Source organism: Halichoeres trimaculatus, unplaced genomic scaffold, assembly GCF_033239565.1.
Source record: "Halichoeres trimaculatus isolate MK-OKI-2021-1 unplaced genomic scaffold, fHalTri1.1 fHalTri1_scaffold_6, whole genome shotgun sequence".
NCBI classification, from domain to species: domain Eukaryota; kingdom Metazoa; phylum Chordata; class Actinopteri; order Labriformes; family Labridae; genus Halichoeres; species Halichoeres trimaculatus.
In genome coordinates, this window is record NW_027437184.1 from 27,725,684 (window position 1) to 27,745,450 (window position 19,767).

General features: G+C 40.2%; 1 protein-coding gene across 2 annotated transcripts in view; it reads left to right on the forward strand.

Annotated features, from left to right (window-relative positions):
* Positions 1 to 17,549, forward strand: part of sptbn4a (spectrin, beta, non-erythrocytic 4a) — a 48,673-nt gene extending 31,124 nt beyond the window's left edge. For both annotated transcript variants that reach the window (XM_074672267.1, XM_074672268.1), the window contains 9 exons: positions 2,845 to 2,983; positions 3,098 to 3,182; positions 3,341 to 3,552; positions 6,014 to 7,458; positions 7,607 to 7,667; positions 7,753 to 8,021; positions 10,419 to 10,589; positions 10,770 to 10,812; positions 12,966 to 17,549. In XM_074672267.1, coding sequence (XP_074528368.1) covers positions 2,845 to 2,983; positions 3,098 to 3,182; positions 3,341 to 3,552; positions 6,014 to 7,458; positions 7,607 to 7,667; positions 7,753 to 8,021; positions 10,419 to 10,589; positions 10,770 to 10,812; positions 12,966 to 13,265 — 2,725 coding nt within the window. In that variant the 3' untranslated portion in view covers positions 13,266 to 17,549. The remainder of the gene's footprint in view (positions 1 to 2,844; positions 2,984 to 3,097; positions 3,183 to 3,340; positions 3,553 to 6,013; positions 7,459 to 7,606; positions 7,668 to 7,752; positions 8,022 to 10,418; positions 10,590 to 10,769; positions 10,813 to 12,965) is intronic.
* The last annotated feature ends 2,218 nt before the right edge of the window (positions 17,550 to 19,767 follow it).

The following is a 19,767-nucleotide window of genomic DNA, read 5'->3' on the forward strand; positions in this document are numbered from 1 at the left end:
TAAAATGTGTGAGTTTTTGTATTGATCAAAATTTGTCACCCTGAAATCAACCAATGATAGAGATAATCTAACATAAATTGATAGATACTGAGCTAATTGTCATATTAGCTAACTATTAACCTGGCGATGCGATCACCGGCTCGTCAGCTCCTTAGACCAAGGTTTAATAATAATAATAATAATAATAATAATAATAATAATAATAATAATAATAATAATAATGAATTGAGTATTAACTGCCTTTTTAAAATGTGAATAGTATGTTATAGTTATCATGATGCAGAAATTAACCAGAAGTGTTGCCACAAAACAAACCAGTCATTCAACCAATAGATATTCTTAAAGCTTTTCCTCAGTTGATTAAATGAAGTGTAATGTGTAACCTGTAAAAAAACACAACACTTTGCAGCAGTTTTAAGAAGCTGCACTGATGTTTGAGGACAGTGTTTCATGTTGTAATGATCAGAGAGAAAACCCTCCACATCCTGGAGGGACTGCTCAGTGTTCACCGAGTGTCTCTGTGGTTTTGATCAGTCCCTGCAGACAGAATGTCATTACTGTAAAGTATAAAATAGGCTGCTGTGTCACCTTGACCTAATTTCACATGACATCTGTTATTCAGATTTTCATATTATGTAATGAGCTCTGAAAACTCGCACCACCGTCGCAGCTGGTATTTGACAATTTAGACTCGTAATAATTTTTCTCTAGTCTTTTTCAATTATTTGTTTTATCATTGTTTACAAAATAAATTCATTATTATTCATAAACATGTTATTGCTAGCAATGTTTAGCTGATTGAGATGTAAACAGATTATTGTACATGAATGGACTGAATCTTGATAAATAACTCACAATTTTGAATTTTAGAGCAAAAATTGCGAAAACCCCTCTAATTCCAGGTTTCTATTCAAGGAGGTTCTAGTTTGTTGTTGCGATCATTATCATTAAATTTAAGCCAAAACTGGCATTAACAGATGTCACACAGACTTGATTTCCATCTAATACTGCTATTCAGTATAAAAACTAGAAAAGTACTCGGAGAGCACAGACCTCCACCAAGCATATTGTGATTGTCACCAACACTCTAGTCCTACTTTAATGTTATACTCCCTTTCAGCAGACTGTCTGCTACAATTTGGTGTTAGTTGCAGGTTTGTACAATAATTTGTTACCGGACAGTGTTGAAAATTATGATGACCCAGTTCATATTTCATATTCCAGATCTTAGTATCCAGAATATTGCCAGGATCTGGATCGTACTTTTACATCTGTCAGAAATTATGGTGATCTTGTCTTATATTGTTTTGCAAAGCAATTTAACCATTTATCGTGGAGTTATATACACATATGGTGAAAACGTCCCTATCTCACAATGATAAAGAATCCTTTAAAAAATTCCTGGATCCAGACGGTGATCCAGATCACCCCCAAAATCTAATCACTTCTTCCTTATCCCATTTTGAATGTTTCCTAAAAATGTCATCAAGATCTGTTCGTTACTTTTTGAGTTTTGTTGTTCACAGACAAACTCTCCCAAAAACATAGCCTCCTTGGTGGAGGTAGTAATACGCTAAATGATGTCTGTAGTTACATTAAAGTCACCTGACGTAGAAACAGAAACATTCAGCCATGTGGGGCTACACAGTGGTGTCTTTCTGGGTGGAGTTTGTACATTCTCCCCGGATTTTCCTGGATGCTTCAGCTTTCTCCAACAATCCAAAGACAAACTCCTTAGGTGAAGGTGACCAACTGTCTCCATGTTTTTGTCCTGTGATGGACATGTACTCAAGTAGAAGTGTGAAAGTACTGGTTTCAAAACTACTTTAAGTATAAAAGTAAAAGTAAAATTAAAGGGTGAAAATACCATCAAGGTCAAAAGCTCAGGTGTCTATAGGGACCTATAGTTCATATAGTTCATTCCTACTCCTGAGTCTCTGCCACGGACATCTTCATACTATGCTACATACGTCTGTTATGTGGTTGCTGAAGTGTGGTGTGATTTGTGTCATGTGCAGGTGTAATGGATTGCGTACAAACCAACAGGGTGTTGGAACGGTTTTACGTTAATGCGTCTCGTCCATCCACAATCAAATTCACTCTTTCCAGATGATGACATTTCAGCGATTTTAGGATAGGTTTTTACTTACTTTGATAGTTCTGTTTTTGAGCAATGACTAGCTGGAATGAAACAGGAGTAGCGCGGCTATTTTTATAACGTGCACAGTAGAAAGTGCAGATATTTACCTGAAAATGTAAGGAGTAGAAGTAAAAAGTTGGCTGAAAAATAATTACTCAAGTATAGATACCTAAAAGTTTTACTTAAGTAAGGTAATGAAGTATTTTTACTTAGTTACTTGACACTTTTGTGGACAAGTGACATGCCCATGTGTAATCACACCCCTTGCCCAATGACAGCTGGGATCCTGAACAAATCAAATTACCTTTGCATGGTCATGTTGCACAAAATTTGAGCACACACCAAACAGAAAACATCCATTTTCACTCAAACCAAGGACATACATTTACTGGCTGCCATATTGGTCATCATCAGTCTAATGAATCACGTTAGTCAAGCTTTACAAGCGATCCATCAGTTAGTTTGCACGAGAGTTGGGACTGGCTGACAGAATGACATTGACCTCCCTCATACCACGCCGCTTTCCAAAATGGGAGCTGATTGATGAATAATTTGGTAACTGACCCTTTAAGCACAAACACTTTTCTGTGTGATGTGAACTGGTTTACCTGTAAATCATAAAGCTGATGTTTTACCCTGCTGAGAATTTCTGTCAGTATTTATTTCTTCATTGTGTCTCAATAACTGAATCCATCCCTCTGTAGGGATCTGATTGCTCTGGAGGGGATGATGAAACAACACCAGGAACTAAAAGCCAAAATTGACGGCCGCAGCAAAACCATCCAGCAATGCGCAGATCTCGGCAAGATCCTGATTGCTGCAGGAAACCCTGCGTCAGAGGAGGTCAGGCTAACAAAGAGCATGTGGACGAGCATCCCACTAACCCTTACACACAAATTGATTAATGTGTTGCAGTATGTTGTTGTGGTCATTGCTGCAATCGGTCTGTCACCACAGATACAAGAGAAGCTGGACAGCCTTCTGGCCAAGCAGAAGGATCTCATAGAGAAATGGGACAAACACCAGGAGAGGTTACTGCGCAGTGAGTGACTAAGCCTCAGTAACAGCCACACATGCTGAAACTGATCATTTACGCATCCATGACTGTCTACATAATGTGCACGAGAAGACTCTTTGTCATTATTCTGCATCCAGTTCTTCGTGAAGGTAAATGTGCTCTTGGTCTGTTGTCACCTCCAGAGCAGGAACACTTCCAGTTCACGCAGGAGACGGTGAAGGCGGAGGCCTGGCTGAAGGCCAAGGAGCCGCTGATCACCTCCAGGGAGCCGGAGGGAGGCGGAGCCCGGGCCCAAACAGACGAGGTTGAGCAGCTCATCCTTCGCCACGAGGCCTTCCGCAAGGCTGCTGTAACCTGGAAAGAACGCTTCAGCTCTCTCCGCCAGCTTTCCGCAGTAAGCTTGACTGTAGATAAATGTTTAATCAGTTTGGTGGAGTCACAATTTAATGCTGCTACAGGAAAAAAAAATGTGACCTTGAGTGGGTGTGTTTGCTTAGCAGGCATGTGCGCATGCCATGAGTTTGCATCACAACGGGATAAAATCTAATTTTTTCTGCATGTGTTTTTTCTCTCATTTACTGCACCCCATACGCACTCATGCCCCATTACTAGCAGACAAACCTTTGGACAGAAACTGCTGCTCTGAAAACGTTGGTGATGGACACCCACATTTGGATTTGTGGTTTTAACCCTTTCATGCATGGTGGTCACTACTGTAACCAAATATCTGCAAGCTATTTTGAACCACTGACTCTGTAACATCATGCCTCAAAAATAAGTTACTGACACACCTAGTATTGTCTATGAATAAAATGTGTTTTGTTGATTGGGGAAAAAAAATGATGAATCTAAGAAAAATCAAATGAATCAAATTCCCGAAAAATAAGGTTTAATGTCAGATAAAATGAGTGGAAGAAAAAGGTATGTGATTTAAAACACATACAGTGTTTTCATAAACAAGCAGTGTTAAATAGTCACAATTTCCAAATCTCGTTTTTCTTGTCTTGAAATAAATCTGAAAAATTTGGATCATCCTATATTTAGAGTCAAGTGATTGAATTCTTCAACAGTGGCGACCCCACTAATCTGTAAAGTGAGGGCACCCCTCACGACTGAGGCCAGATGTCCCATGTCCTGCTGCAGTGCCAGGATAAATGAAAGATGGTGAGACATGCAGAGCAGAGCAAAGTAGCACAAGTTACCCAACAACTAATGCTTCTCTTAGGAAAACAGTTTTGTTTAAAACAACCTGTCAAACAGCTTAAAATGATGGTTCCATCACATGTTGTGTTGTGAGAAGGTGGTCTGCCCATTACCAGACCTGTCATCTATCCAAAAAAACAGCAAATTAATTTGTGTCTTTATAGGGGCTGTGAGGAGTTTCTTGGTAAGGTCTTCCAGCTACATGCCTTGTAAATGAGATCATCAGCCCCAATATAGGTTGTATCGAAATGGTACCTTTCAGCTTTCTGATCAGGTGTAGCAGGACGGTATTGATTTATGGCACGTTAAAGTCTCTATGACAACACCACGCTAGCTGATGAAGTTCTGTAGTGACAAGAGAGATGCGTGTTTTTCTCTGCTGAAAACAATTTCTATGATTTATTTTGTAGTGGTGGTGGACACAGACTAACTGTCAGACAGAAAAAGGACAGAAGAGCAGAAGAAAGATAATCAGGAGAGGGATACAGCCTGAGCTAAAGGCTAAAAGGGCTTAACTGTTTGTGATAATGTTCATTCCAACCCACAGTCAGCAGTTATTCTGCAGTGGTCTGTTCAAACTTGAGAGTCTATCAATAAAATGAAGAGTGAGGTTATATTAGCTCTACTTAGTAGATTAGCAATGGCAGGACATAGTTAACCAGGATTCACTGACATGGACACATCTCGGAGCACCAGGCTGTGAGTAGCGCTACATATAGACAGCTTCTAAACTACAGTACAAACTCTATCTCTCTAGCTCTATCTAACTGTTGATAAATACCCTACCCCAGTTGCTCATTTGGGAAAAAGTTGTCTTGAACAAAGAAAATTTGTTTTGATCTGATCCCCGTTTAATTAGAAATTGCCTTGTTAAAAATCACGTCTCACAACAGTATGCGTGGGACTCTGTGCCAAAAGGTAGCAGTGCAGTCCAATGAAAACAGATCCTCCTTATAGCATCTTTAATGTTTGATTCAGACACATGGCCATATGTGATTTTGTTAAAAAAAAAATTCAAAAGACTAAACATGATCTCAAAATGAGTAAGAACCAACCACCTTTTTCTATATTAAAAGAGTTTGTCCAGTCCTGTTTTTTTGGGGGGGGTTATAATTATTTTTCTTCGTGAAAATTGGATTTGTACGGAGGCCCTAAAGTGACATGGGCAGAGAGATTGAAAAAAAGGTAACTTTCTTGTTACCACAGGAAAATTTCTCATAAACACAGGTTGGTGTCTGGTGCACATTGGAAATCTTTTTTCTTCATTATTTTATACATTTCTTTTGGTCTTGGCCTTCAAAGAGTCTTTTTCTAAAAAGGGGTCTCAAGGAGGAGGTGGCTTTTCATTTTTTGGCTGGTGTACAGTGTATTGGTCTCCAACAATGTCTCCTAATTATGGGCATAATTTTTTACTTTTTTTCAAAATGAGAGTCAAAATTAATAACAAAATTTTATCAACATTAGGAGGTCTAGACCTGTTAATGTTTTCTGTTAAGTGTCCTGAGATAACGTTTGTTATGATTTGGCGCTATATCAATAAAGACTGATTGATCAAAAGAAATCTGGAACAACACTTTCCAGTGACTCATGCATCAAAGGGTTGAATTGTGTCGGTGCAGAGTTGTTGGTTGTAAAGTTACCTCTCTTTGTAGGCCGAGAAGAAAAAAGAAGAGGAGAAAAAGACAACCCCTCTGTCCAGTAGAAGGATGTTCCCGTTATCTTGTCTGACTCCCAGCATTCCCTCAACCAGTGCTACCTCACCTTTCTTGAGGCAGACGGTACAGGGGCAGTTAGAAACCAAACCCTTGCAGACCAGTCTGGATCTAGGAGCCACTCCTGTAACCCAGAGATTGTCTTTGGGCGGCTACAACCCTGTGCTGAATGGATCGGGTTACCACGGGCTAGAGCAGCAAAGCAGCGGGAAGCTGATCGGCTCCTCGTACCTTGGAATGAACAACCCTGGGGCTGGAGCTGGAGCAGGAGCCGGTGCTGGAGCTGGAAGTGACTCAGGCTTCTCAGCAATGACGTCCCACAGTGCTGGAGGAGACACTTCTTCTTACCTTGGGTTAAACCATCAAACTGCCGGCAGTGCAGAGAGCTCCGGGTACTTTGGACTGAATACTGGATCTGTAGGGGGAATGCAGAACCATCTCAGCAGTGGCAGGTTAGGAAGTTCAGGTAACCTGGCTCAGCAGCCGAGCGGAGCAGGGATGGGAAGCCCGGGGTATCTGCCTCCACAGAATATGGGCAGCTCTGGATATTTGGCCCAAACACAAAACATGGGAGGTTCTGGGTATTTAGGGCAGCAGCCTAATTTAGGGAGTACAGGATATTTGGCACAACAGCCTAATATGGGTAGCTCGGGGTATTTGGCACAGCAACCCAACATGGGAAGCTCTGGGTATTTGGCACAACAGCCTAACTTGGGGAGTTCTGGGTATTTGGCACAGCAGCCCAACATGGGGAGTTCTGGGTATTTGGCACAACAGCCTAACTTGGTGAGTTCTGGATACATGGCGGCGCAGAATTATCAGAGCAGTGGCAGCGGATTGGGTAGCTCGGGCTTCCTAGCACAAAATCATTACAGCAGTGGAAGTCTGGGCAGCTCTGGATTCTTGGCGCAGAGTGGTGGCATCATGGACCCTAAGATGGCGTATGCATGGCAGCATCTGAAGGCTGACTTCATGCAGCCCAGGATTAACCACATCCACAAGGCAGTAAACCCCCTCCTGGAAGCCAGCAGAGTGCAGCGGGAACAGTACGGGGACATCCCAATGGCTGACATGGGGCCAGAATCAGGGCTGGAGCTGCTCCATGGCCGGCTCCAGAGAGACCCTCGTGGAAGTCGCTCCGATCCTCAGATGGACCATTTGAGGCGAGAAAGAGAGTACAAGCTGGGTAGACAGACCTCCAGCGAGCAGGAGATCCAGGCCAGGCTGAACGAGCTGCCGCTGATTGTTCGTCAGGAGCGCTACCGGAGGCGCCTGGAGAGGCAGTCATCCAGCGAACAGGAGGGGAGCAGCAAGCAGAGGCTGCAGAGGCAGGACTCGAGTGACCTGGAGGGCTCGGCTAAGGAGGGCTCTGACAAGCGCTCAGGGTATGTGAATGAGTCGTGCTGTGACTGTTTTAAGAAATTTGGCTCTCAGTTTGCCTCGTCAGCTGCGTCCAGTGTGATCCTAATGATTTTTAAGGTCACATAATGTTGTGTTGACTGCTTGGGTGACTCATGTCTGTTGCAAACGCAGGGAGAAGAGATCGACCATGGCAGAGATTGTAGAACAGGTGCAGGAGAGAGAAGCAGCACATGTGAGTAACTGAAAATTTAATGTCACACTGTGGTACCCTCATTCATTTGACGTGTCTTACGTCCTCTAACGGTCTCCTTTCTCAGGCACGAGGAGAGCCCTACCGCCCTCCTAGCAGCCTCTCGGCACCCGTGACTCGATTTGACGGACGTCCTCGGGCCAGAGATCGACCCAAACCAAGGAGGAGGCCTCGTCCGAAGGAGCCCGAGGAGACGAGACGTTCCCGCTCAGCTCCAGCAACTGGTGCCCCAACAACCCCACAGCCACCTTCACACACTGCCCAAAATGAAGGTTTCCTCTACCGCAAAAAGGCGACCACCTCTGACCTTGAAGCTCAGCAGAGGAGTCCAAACAGGTAGAGACACTGTTTAACCACTAAGAGTGAGCAGTGAAGCAGTGTGTGTCTACCTCTCTGGTTTTGTCAGACTACTCCTCAGCTGTGAGGAATTGGTAAAACCAATGTAGTGACTAAAAGCACAGTGAACGGTGAAGGTCTGGAGGAGTACTAGGCTGTTATCCAATATTAAACAACCCATTTAATCATCCATCCTCACTGTTAGACAGCAGCTAATGCTGGCACCCAACCCTGAAATCTTAATGATTAGCCTTTGTTTACTACATACAATAAAGATCCCTGTCACTGATTTGAGCTTCCCACTATGAGTGCTGAGTCAGTGCGTCACGTGTGAAGTGACAGTGATTTCAGTACTTTTTAATAACACATGTTTTAAAAAGAGAAAGCGTCTTTAAGGATGACCAAGTGATGAAAAAGACTTCTGGGTTGGTTACACCTTAAACATTTTCAAAACTTATGGCTGAAATACACCAGATGCAGCTCTAGAGCATGTCTCAGTTACGGCACCGCACCGGATCAGATAGGTTTTCCTTCAAGTCAATCCGTCAACTTACAGTGGATCCACTCCGTTGCAGTCTGGCTACAAGGCTAGTCCAGTAGGTTGCAGGTTTTACGCATCCATCCTGTTTTTGACAGAAGTGGAGATGTGACTCATAAATTCAGCGAAGGAAAGATCAGGCAAGACAGGAAGTAGTTCACGGAAACTACCTAGAAGCCCCCAGTGACTTTCAAAGTAAAACAAACTGTCAAAATCAGTTCGTTTTTAGCTTGACTACAATGGCAAACGGACATAATAAGCAAAGCCAGACCGGGAGTCAACAGGTTTGAGGTTTTACTGCCCAACATTAATGAAGAGAGACTTATCAATGGAGTGGGAAGTGCGGGAACTTCTCGGTCTCAAGACTCCAGTTGTCCGTCAGTCATACAGCTTGCCGTACTGAATACGCAACCGGCGAGAGTTGACAAACACAGTCGATACGCAGCAGAGACGGACTGCAGACGCATCTGGTGTAGTCCAGCTGTGAGTCAGTGCGTCATGTGCATCGTGACAATAATTTCCGTACATTTTAAAACCCCTTCTTTTAAAAAGAGAGAGCATCTTTAAAGGGCTCTGGTTCCCATCGTGTCTTTTCGTCCTGGCAGACTACCTGCCTTTGTTTATGATACACTAAGAGGTGAGCGCCTCGTAGCCAGCTGTGGCTCTGCAGCAGAGGTAGCGCCGTTTTACGACACGATGAGAACTAGAGCCTCATTTAGCTGTGTTTTTGTGTAAAAGCAACGCGCTGATAATTCTCTAAATAAAGCGTGAATGCAGACTGATATCAGATTTTTTCGGTGGGAGTTTGATTATTTGTGTTTTTGGTCAAGTAAAATATGGCCCCGTCTGAATGTAGAGGAAACCGGCAGAGGAGCAGGGAGGGGGTGTTTGGTGCGTGCACCCTGAGCTTCTGCTGCACAAAATCACTGCTGTAGGGGTAATTTCTGCCCTAAACCTTGTGATAGGACCCAACTTGTTCCATCCTGGAGTATCACTTTAATGATGACCAGGTGATAAAGAAGAACTTCTATGTTGGTTACACCCAAGAAATCTTCAAAACATATCCACATCTCCCTCCATTACACACAGTAAAGAGAAGGATTTAGTTTGCTTACTTACTGCTGAAGGCCTGGCCTCTGTATGCCTGGTGTGTGTCTATCAGCTCTTCCCTCTGTCACAGCCTCTATATTTCTAGCTCTTCTCAGTAACTGTTAAAGAAAACTGCCTTTTTTGTAGTTCCTTCGCTGCCTTAAACGTGCACTTGTAACTTTAAACTGTTGCCCAGAAAAGCAAAGGCAGAGGAGAAACATGACAATGTCACCCAGTCTTTTTATGTACATACATCCTGACCTGTAGATTGTAGGCTCCAGACAGTGTCCAAAATGAAAAACACCAACAGAATGCACGCTTTCTGCAGAGACACACAGCAACATATACTGCCCCTGGATCGAGAAAGATAATTCAGAGGGAATACTTAATCTTGGTCACGCATTGTGTTTGGGAGATCTTATTTTACCCTTCATTTGACAAACGGTATGATGAATGTTGATATCCTTTGATATTTACTGGTATCATATTTGCATTCAAAGGTCTGGTACTGTCACCTCTATAAGTATGTTTAAATAAAGTGAAGACCAGCTGATATCCACAGGGCTGGGAGGTGTTATTTTGTATCTACTTTACTGACTGAGTCCTGTTGTTGTTTTGTGTGGTGTCTGTGCTGATACATCCGGCTTCTTTATTGATAGGAAAAACATATGTTAACACTAAAGGATACATTTGACTATTCGGATGTATAGTACATGTAGGAATATGTTGTATCTTAATCTCTGATGCATATGTCATTTTTATTGTTACAGTAAGTCCTGGGTTAACGTATACTGCATACTGAAAGAGGGAAAGCTGACCTTCTACAAGGATGCCAGAAACCACACTGTAACGTACAACGAGGAGCCTCCGGTTGACCTCAGTATCTGCTCATTCGATCCAACAATGGGATACAAGAAGAAGAAGAATGTCTTCATCCTCAAGTAAGATCTGTTGTCTGAGTTAGAGGGAGAAACTTTCAGTTTGTGTAGTGGTTATTTTGATTTGAGAGATTAATGTGAAGGATGCCGCTGAGTGAAATAAGATGTGAATGTTTTGTTAAACGTGGTCAACACTTATGTGGAAGAGAAACTAACAGCCTCTGTTAATTTTCTCTGAAACAGACTGAATGATGGAAACAACTTTGCGTTCCATGCAAAAGATGAGGTAAGACTATTTTGATTAATGTTTCTCGTTTTTATTTTACCTTTGCTTAAACTCTAAAATCATTGAGGGCTTGTCCTTATTTGCAATGAGGGCTTAAAGGTAGGGTCTGCAGGAATTGTGGTTACTTGTTAGTAAACACAACATTAAAACTTAGCTCAGTGCCAGCAGCAGCGCACACCCACAGCCTTAAACTGAAGCTATGTGAACACAAAATGATGACTTTTTGGAAACTTAGTATTTGATCACATCTCAAGAAACTTAACATTGAGCTCTTACTTTTAGCTTTCAAAATGTTGAAATAAAAGCAATTTCTACACCTGTCCAGTCAAAGTGGCTGATATAAAGTGTAATGATATATTTTGGGGAGAAATGAAACAGGTAAAATCGATAAGATTTGGGTTTTGTATATTATGCTCAAAAAAATAATAATAAGGAAGAAAGATAACGCTACTTTCACTTTTCTTACCTATGTTGTGATCATTCATGTCAGCCATCAATTAGTCTGATTTAAATCCTACCTCTTTGTATTTATCCATGGGGTTAACAGAACATACAAGGTTTTAAAAAACAGGATTTATAATGTAAGTGTTTTGTGTTTTTTTATTGGGCTAAACATCTGCAGACTAAGGCTTTTCAGATGAGTCATCATCCTGTTATGCAGGAAATGATAAGCTCTGAATTAAATAAAGCTTGGTTAAAAAAGTATGTTTGACATTGCAGAGCAGTATTGACTAATAGAAACTCATTTTTATATAATTTGGTCTTTTCTTTTGTAAATTTAAGGGTTTACACCCTGAAGGGAAACCAAAATACAGCGCAAAGGTGTCTCCCCTTGCTCCACCCCAAAACCAGTGCACCAAAACATACAGCCCACAGCCTCGAACATTTATTCAACAAACACAGAGTTGGAAACAAAACATCAGGGAGAGCAGTTACTTTAAATTACAACCCAACTACTTCAATAACAACACAAAAAAGAAAAGTAAATGAAACAGTGTGAAAGAAAAGTGTAAGAAGGGAGTCAGGAAAAGACATCTGTGATACTTAATCTGAAGTCACCTCAACCACCAATGACCTGTTAGTTATATTAAGGCTCTGACTGCCTTTATCTACCAATCATCTATTAGCTTATAAATGATGTTTACTTTAGATATACACACTCTTCCATCACAGATTAATGTTTAAATAACATCATTAAAACATCAGAAATCACTTCATACAGTGAGGCTTTAACTGCATCAATCTTTATTACCCTAAAGCAGCAACACAAACTGAATATGTGTCACGTTCATCCAACAAGCCCAGAAATAGGAAGCAAAAATAAGGGCTGGGCTGCTTGTAATAAATGAAGAAAATCTGCAGATAGAATAAGAAAAATTTACAGGTCAATGATTGCTTCTAGTTCAAGAAACTTAAAAAATGAATTCCTCTTTTTGTGCTCATTACAAGATTTTCAGGCTTTTTTAAATATTTGTAATATCTTGAAATTAGACATTTTTCAGCAATTTTTGGGTTAATTTATGTTTGAGTCTTGTAAGACCTTTTTTTTCTAGAAATAAGACAAATTCACAAGCTCAGTTTTGTGTACTGTTGTAATAAATTTGATGAAGTATGTAATCTGAAGAAAAACCATCTAATGTAAGGAGATAGAGCTGTTATGCTGAGATTAAAGCTCTGCTTACATTTATAACTTTTAAACACTTCCTTTCTACTGAATGATTGTTCAGTGTAGCCTGAAAGAGATTAAAAAGAAGCATAAGGCTCATTTTTCTAATGAACTAGAGAATTCAAATAGCTCTTATCATGACTGATACTTTAAAACTCAGGTGCTGACTCAACATTACTTTAGACTAACTTTATCACAGGGGGTCTAACGAGGTGTCCTTTCTGGCTTTAAAACCAGCCCCAAAGTGGACACTCAGGAAAGCACAGATTTCATTTTTTTCCTCTTTTGCTTCATTCCAACCCTGGACGTTTGAGCACACAACAGCACCACCCGCAGACAGAGAGGGAGAACAACACTTGTGATAAAAAATTCATCTAAAAGTCATTATCTGCCATAATGAAGGAAAACAAAAGTGCAGAGATAAAGTCCTCACCTGAGAGAAAGATATGTCATGTTAAAAATGTTTTTCTTTGTCTGGTCTCTGAAGGAGGACATGAAGGCCTGGACTTCCAACATCACCACCTGTATAGAAGAGCACGAAGCCATGGCGAAGTGGGACAAACCAGGCACCTCATCCATGGACCCTGACCACTCTGAGAGGAAGGAGAAGTCGGAGGGGGATGCTGATGCCAGGTCAGAGCGGTCCGAGCTGGTCGAGGGGGAGGAGAGGTCCGAGAAGGAGAGGTCAGAGAAGGGGGACGGCTCGGAGAAGTTAGACACGTCAGAAATCGCCGACAAATTTGAGGGTGGTGCGGGGGGCTCCAGCACGTCTGGAAAGAGCAAATGAGGAGTCCCCCCACCTTTGTGTTTTAACATTACTCACTGACTAAAGGCGTAGGAGGCGGTGGGTGGGAGGGAGGGAGGGATGGATGGAGAGCATGTGCAGCTAGATTTGCAGACCCTCAGTCACAGCAGAGCTGGAACACACTGAGACCCCTGATGGTCCTTGGACTGACTTGTTGTGACTGTGACAGACTAACCTCTCAGCCCCTCCCCCTCACCCAGGCAATACATCAGTGCTCGCATTGTGCCACCTGCTGGTGGCGAGGAGGCGGGACCAGACAGACAGACACAAAAACAGACAGACGGACTCCAACAAGCGGTCCCAGGAATTAGCCACCGTCACGTCCCATCGTCGATCGTTCTCTCTCTTGGATTCACAGCATCTTTCTGTATGTATCTTTGACTGATAATGTAATGCTCTGTCTAGCTAGACAAAACCAGAGAAGTGGTGAATGAAATGTTTCACAATACTACAAAAAAAAAGGAAAAAATGTTTTTTGAAGCAATATACTTTTTTATTTCTTCTCTTTGTTAAAGAGAGAAAAAGGGAAACGGAGATAATTGCAAATGTGAACTCTATGATTTGTCACCTCCACGTAAGCTTACTCCAGGCAGTTGTGCACCTTAGACACTTGACACATCTGTATACTAATCATAAAGACATTTAATCCCATCACACGGCTAGCTTTGAATCATCTTAATATAAAGGAATGCTGGTGTTACCCACCTGACTTCATTGGTGTCAATGAAACACGTTTCTACTCTTTCTTTTCTCTTTTTAATATAATTATTATTTGTCCACAAAGATTCATGTCAAGAAAAGAGCGTTCATTCAAATTCTAACCTGAGGTGTGTTCAAAGTGACACTAAGCCTATGTGACACAATGCCTTTGTATACATGACAAAAATCAGAACATTGCATGGAATAGTCTATTAGTGCACCTGTTAAACTTGCCTTTATTTTATTTTCTTGAAATAATTTGGGCGGTTCGGGAATTGCAATAATTTAATGTGAGTGGAGAGAAAGTCCAGATGTTAGCGTGACAAAATAAGAGTGTCTTCTTTCCACAGTAAGCATGAGAAGAAAGGTGTGTGGGTTTTTCTTGGGGGCAGGGGGCTTGATCTGTAACATGAATTAAGAAGCCAAATGGCCCCTCTGCTGTTTGTACTGTATTACTGCGATTTCTTTTCCACAGAATGTACTGACTCCAGCTTTGAAATGTTCAATCACCACCGAGTCTGTGGTGCCCAAAATTGTAAAAACCCTGAAGCAGTTCACTGGGAGCTGTTTTTAAGTTCAGACTGATTGGAAACCTCTCCATCAAAGGCAAGTTAAATGTAAAACTGTCATGATTCAAGTCATGAATTGTATATACCTATCTTTGTATGTATACCAATAAATCCTGTGCTCTAATAAAAACAATACTCTGAACTGAAATGGGTAAAATTAAAACATTTGTATTAATCCACAAATAAAAACAATCATCACTCCGATATATTAATGTTTATTACATTTAAATGAAAAATATGCAAATTAGGAGCCACTATCAAATATCATAGTGTATATACGTACACCAGTATCTAGTTGTATGAAACACCTTTTACCAGGGAAGAGCAGCAGGACATACTATAGGTATGCTTGTTGTATTTTTATAAGCCTATATTTATTCATATCAGAGTCAGGAGTTGCCCCGCAGCCCCAATAAGAAACTTGTTATAATAGCTGATTGAGTAGTCTGTGTGTCTGTGAGAGGTGTGCTAAATTTATATATTACAGACAAGAAAAAAAGAAACTACTATTGCCCGGTCAGTTCAGTACATGCTGCCCTGGAGAATCTAACTACTGGTGACTAAAGTGACGTGCAGTATGCTGTGATCACAGAGATGAACAGGCATTCGTCCACTTCCTCTTCGTTTGTCATGTGTGTCAGGACTTTTTTACAATATTGGTACAATGAATGTGAGTGAAAGTGGCAAAATCTATGGAAGCCCTGAAAGCAAGCAAGAAAAAAACTTCTGGTTCTGTGTTTTTGTTTGTTGTGGGTTTTTTTTAACAATATAATTAATGTGGAAAGGATTGTTTACTCCACTGGTGACTTAAAAGTTAAATTTCTGTCAGGATAACTATATTTTTCTCTTTCTGTGAAACATGAAAGATACAGGTTTTGACAGTTGTTGATTTATTAGGATTGAGAGCCCCAAAGAGGCTGAAAGTGCTCCACATTTCCATCATAGACTGGGGAGCATTGATGTTTGAGGACCTCAGAAGGAAACTTCTTTGTGCGATTCATGATGCACTGTGAATGCAGAAGCCTGTTAGTGCTGAGATTCTCACGATGTCATGAGAAGCATCATCATTGATTTAAGCTCATATCCGTTTAAAGAATAACTGTTACAACATGATGTACTTATTTACATTTAGAGAAATCCAGTCATAGAAGCTCACATCCATTAAGGCTTCAAACTGCTGCAGTAACAACAGTAAACCAGTGAAACAGATGCTGACACAAGGTGAAACTGAACCTCATGGTTGGTGTTGATCTGAGAAAATCTTGCTCCTAGCTGAGCCGGATGGAGTCTGAAGGCACAGGTCCTGTGAATTAACAGAGCCAATGCAGCGCTCAGTGATGTCATAAACCTAAACAATATTGTCTGTAGATCTTTGATATGTCTTAAAGTACTTTATGGGTCATGTTTAAACAAACAAGTGAGAAACTAGTGATGATTCCAACTTGCCGGTGTACACATTGTGATTTCAGCCTTACTTGATTTTTTTAAAAGACAATATTTTGTGCCATTGTTGTGGATAAGATAGAATGGATAAGATAAAATTAACACAATGGGCAGATTTTGGAATGACAAAGGGCACAGGGCCCAGGGCCACAGTGGAGTAAAGGCCATCTGCTTCCAGGGCTTTGTACCACTTCCTATTACCAAGTAAACTAGCTAGCTAGCAAGTGGCAACCCTGATTTTAAAAACTAAGAATCCACATAATAATAAGTTTATTTTACTCACAAGTTTATTTTCCTGCGTTTATTTATTTATTTATTTCTGCTTGTTTTCCCCTTATTTAAGACATTTTTCTGGACTTATCATTTGAACATGGGTTGCGTAGGATTCAATTTTATTTCTTTACCAGAAATAAGACAGAAGAAAAATACTTAATTTTGAATATTTGCAATGTCAACATCATTATTATTATTATCTATCAAAAAGTTTTCTGCTTGAACATATTTTTCTGATGGAAAAAGACTAGTTAAAAAATGAAACAGCATTAATATGAATACATTTTTTTCATCAATCTCTTTATTTTTCATGGACCCAGAATTGAAGAACTTGGAAAGAATATACTGGCACAAACACTGTCAGGTACCTGATGTCAAATCCTTAACACATAAAACAAATTAAACAGATTAAAGTCAGAAATAGGTTGACAGGAATGTTTTTCACTCTTGCCACTCAGGGCCTCTGTAGATTCACACACACTGCACTCACAGGAGAAACCGAGGTGGACAAACACAAGCTCTGCGCAGTGAAGCACAGACAGCAGCCGAGGCTTTTCTTCAGATGTACTTCCAGTTTCTTTCCCCTTCCCATCCTTCCAAATTGCACCTCAAAAATAAAGTAAAAAAGACTGATAGAGAGTCTTCCTTTCTCTAACACACCAAAAGTTGATCTCAGATACAGCCGTATTTGAATTCACTGACTTGAGGATTGTAGTGACAGTGTTTCTGTATCTGTCTGTATCACTGCAGCCTTCAATGAGCTGAATGAGAATAGATAAGCTATGTTATGATGTGAATGTTATTCTCATTTGTCAGTCACTGTTTGTTTTTACATAAGTGCCATGTCATGCAGATTGCTGAAACAGGGGTTCAGAGGAGAGAACAACTGGTTGTTGAATCATGAGTTACGTCTGACAGTGAGCCTGTCATTGCAATACACATTTTTTTCACTGAAATAGGAGCTGTAGTATTTTCATGTGGCTGTACTTGTTCTGATTCATCGCTCATGGCAGATATTTAGCCCGCATCACCATGTGCGTTTTAACTGTTTGCTTACCATCACTTTTATGAAACACAAAGGGAGATTTTTTTTCCACTATGTTATAACAGTAACAGTTGAAAATTCAATAGGCAGCATAAACCGTGACTGAAGAAAAAAAAATATTGTGCAAACTTTGTTTCCTTCATTGATGGTCTTAAAAGTGTGTATGTCTTTGTTACTTTACATTACAACTTGCTGCTATGACATTAAATAAACCTCCAAACCTGCTGATGCAAATATGACGTGGAATTGATGTGGACACACATTGCTGGTTGCAAACACAAGCACTTTACTGAAGCACGTATCACGTTTTCTAATTAAACAGGTTTTAATTGATTTGTACATTTATAAAAATAGGAAAACGGGGAAAACAAAAAACAGAAAATATGTGAATCAAACGCCAATCAAGGGCTGCCCGGTCGAGGATGGGTGTCTGTAGAAAGGCCGTAACTGCATGGATCTCATAACATGGACTTAGATTTGTGCTCATCAATATCGCCCACTGTTTTCTGGGGAGGGGTCACAAAGCCAAACAATCTAAGCCAGCATATAGAAGACTTTCAACATAGTATCTTTGACGTCACCCTTTTTTTTTTCTGATACAGTGTTGAAGCCCATCATTTGTGGGTACCATAATAAAAATGCTGAACTCAACTTTGCTTTGTTTGAGTTTGGCAGAGGCGACTTTTTTGCAGACCTCTAAAGGGTGCTCAACTGTCAGTCAAGTCAGCCATCCCCTTACATTACAAAACTCTTAGGTTTAATGGCTTCAAAAATAACATTTAACATTTGCATACAGTGTGGGCTGACAGCAAATGGAGCTATTTGAACCAAAACTGTTTTTTGAACCAGGCTGTAAAATATGTTAATTTATCCTGCAAATATAGTCTTTATTGGCTTGTTGCAATTTCTGGTATTTCTGCAGCCAGCCTTGAAATGTTTAATGAACTGCAGCTGTTGACACCTTTGCATTGGCTCCACATTTTAAGAACAGATGTTGCAGCTTGCAACGTATGTGACAGAGAAATTGGCTATGTGTCTCCTGGCCAACACCATTTAGTCATCTCGAGCACGCCCTTAATAATGTAAAATTACACACGACTTTTGATCTGATATATATCTTTTCAATCAATCAATCAATCATGTTTATTTATATAGCACATTTAAAAAACAACCAAGGTTGACCAAAGTGCTGCACAGTCTTAGAACACAGTCAAATAAAAGCAAGTTTTAAAAAATAAATAAAATAAAATAAAAGATAAAAATTCAAATTAATGTGCAGTTCATCTTTTGATGAACTGCACAACAAATCTCTCTTGTTAGGAATGAAAAAATATACATACATATCAAAACTGATTTTTAACCAGGCTGTAAACCCATTAAATTCTGATAAAAAAAAAAAAAAAAAAAAAAAAAAAAAAAACTGTCAGTGTTCTCAGCTTTTGCAGCCTCTAGTGGACACCTGAGAAACTACAGTTTTTAACACTTTAACTTGGGCTTCTTTTTTTAACACATAGAGCTTCTTCTTGGCTTAAACTAATGAGCACATCCAACATCTTAACTATGATACACTCTTTAAAACTTTGAGTCCTGCTTTTTCAATGTATCTGAATTCAAAACTGGACGCTTATTAAAGTCATATAATCCACCATCGTGAAATAGCAGATACACTGATTGGTTGATCATCAAATAATGTATAAATGGTAATAGAAAATACCAATGTTCTTACAATTGAAGTTTTGTATTTAAGTCCAGCCCCATGTATAGTGTATGTCTAAAGGTGGTTCTGCACAACCTCCTGTGTGTTTTAAGAGCATCCATTTTGACCATGATTTTGCTCATCTAACTTAGTAACTTCTGCAAGAGTCTGTCGATGGAAATATGAAGTGTGGTGCTGTCTCCTTATGTCTGTTCAGTTGTTGTTGATGTTGCTGTTGTCTTTTTCCTCCTGTGCAGGTTGATGCTGCCAATTCCCTGTGTTATAGCGAGTAATTTTATGTCAATCACCTTTCACAAGCTGAGAAGAATCTAATGATTCTTCAGGTGAACTGCTGTGATTTAAAACATTTTACCAGGCTATCACATAACTTCTATGGTATGTGAAGCTTTCCTGAAGTGTGGAGACTACTTTTACTGCCAGTTCCAGATAAAGATGAAATGAAGCCATTTCCTTCAATATCCCACTCAGAATGGGAAACACTTTTCTAATGTTGTACTAAGCTTGTACATTATATAAATACCGAATCTTACAAGAAGTTGGTGCCCTGTTGGAAAAGAGATGTTGCCAAACTCATCCACAAGGGACATTTGAATGTATAAGATTACACAATGAGGTTGAGAAAGGGGAAAAAGTAAGTAAATGAAGCAAGTAAAGAGATTAAATATCTAAAGGGGGGTGTTACTAAAATAAAATGTAAATCAAACTTAGATATGAGACATCAAAAAACAAAAATCACAT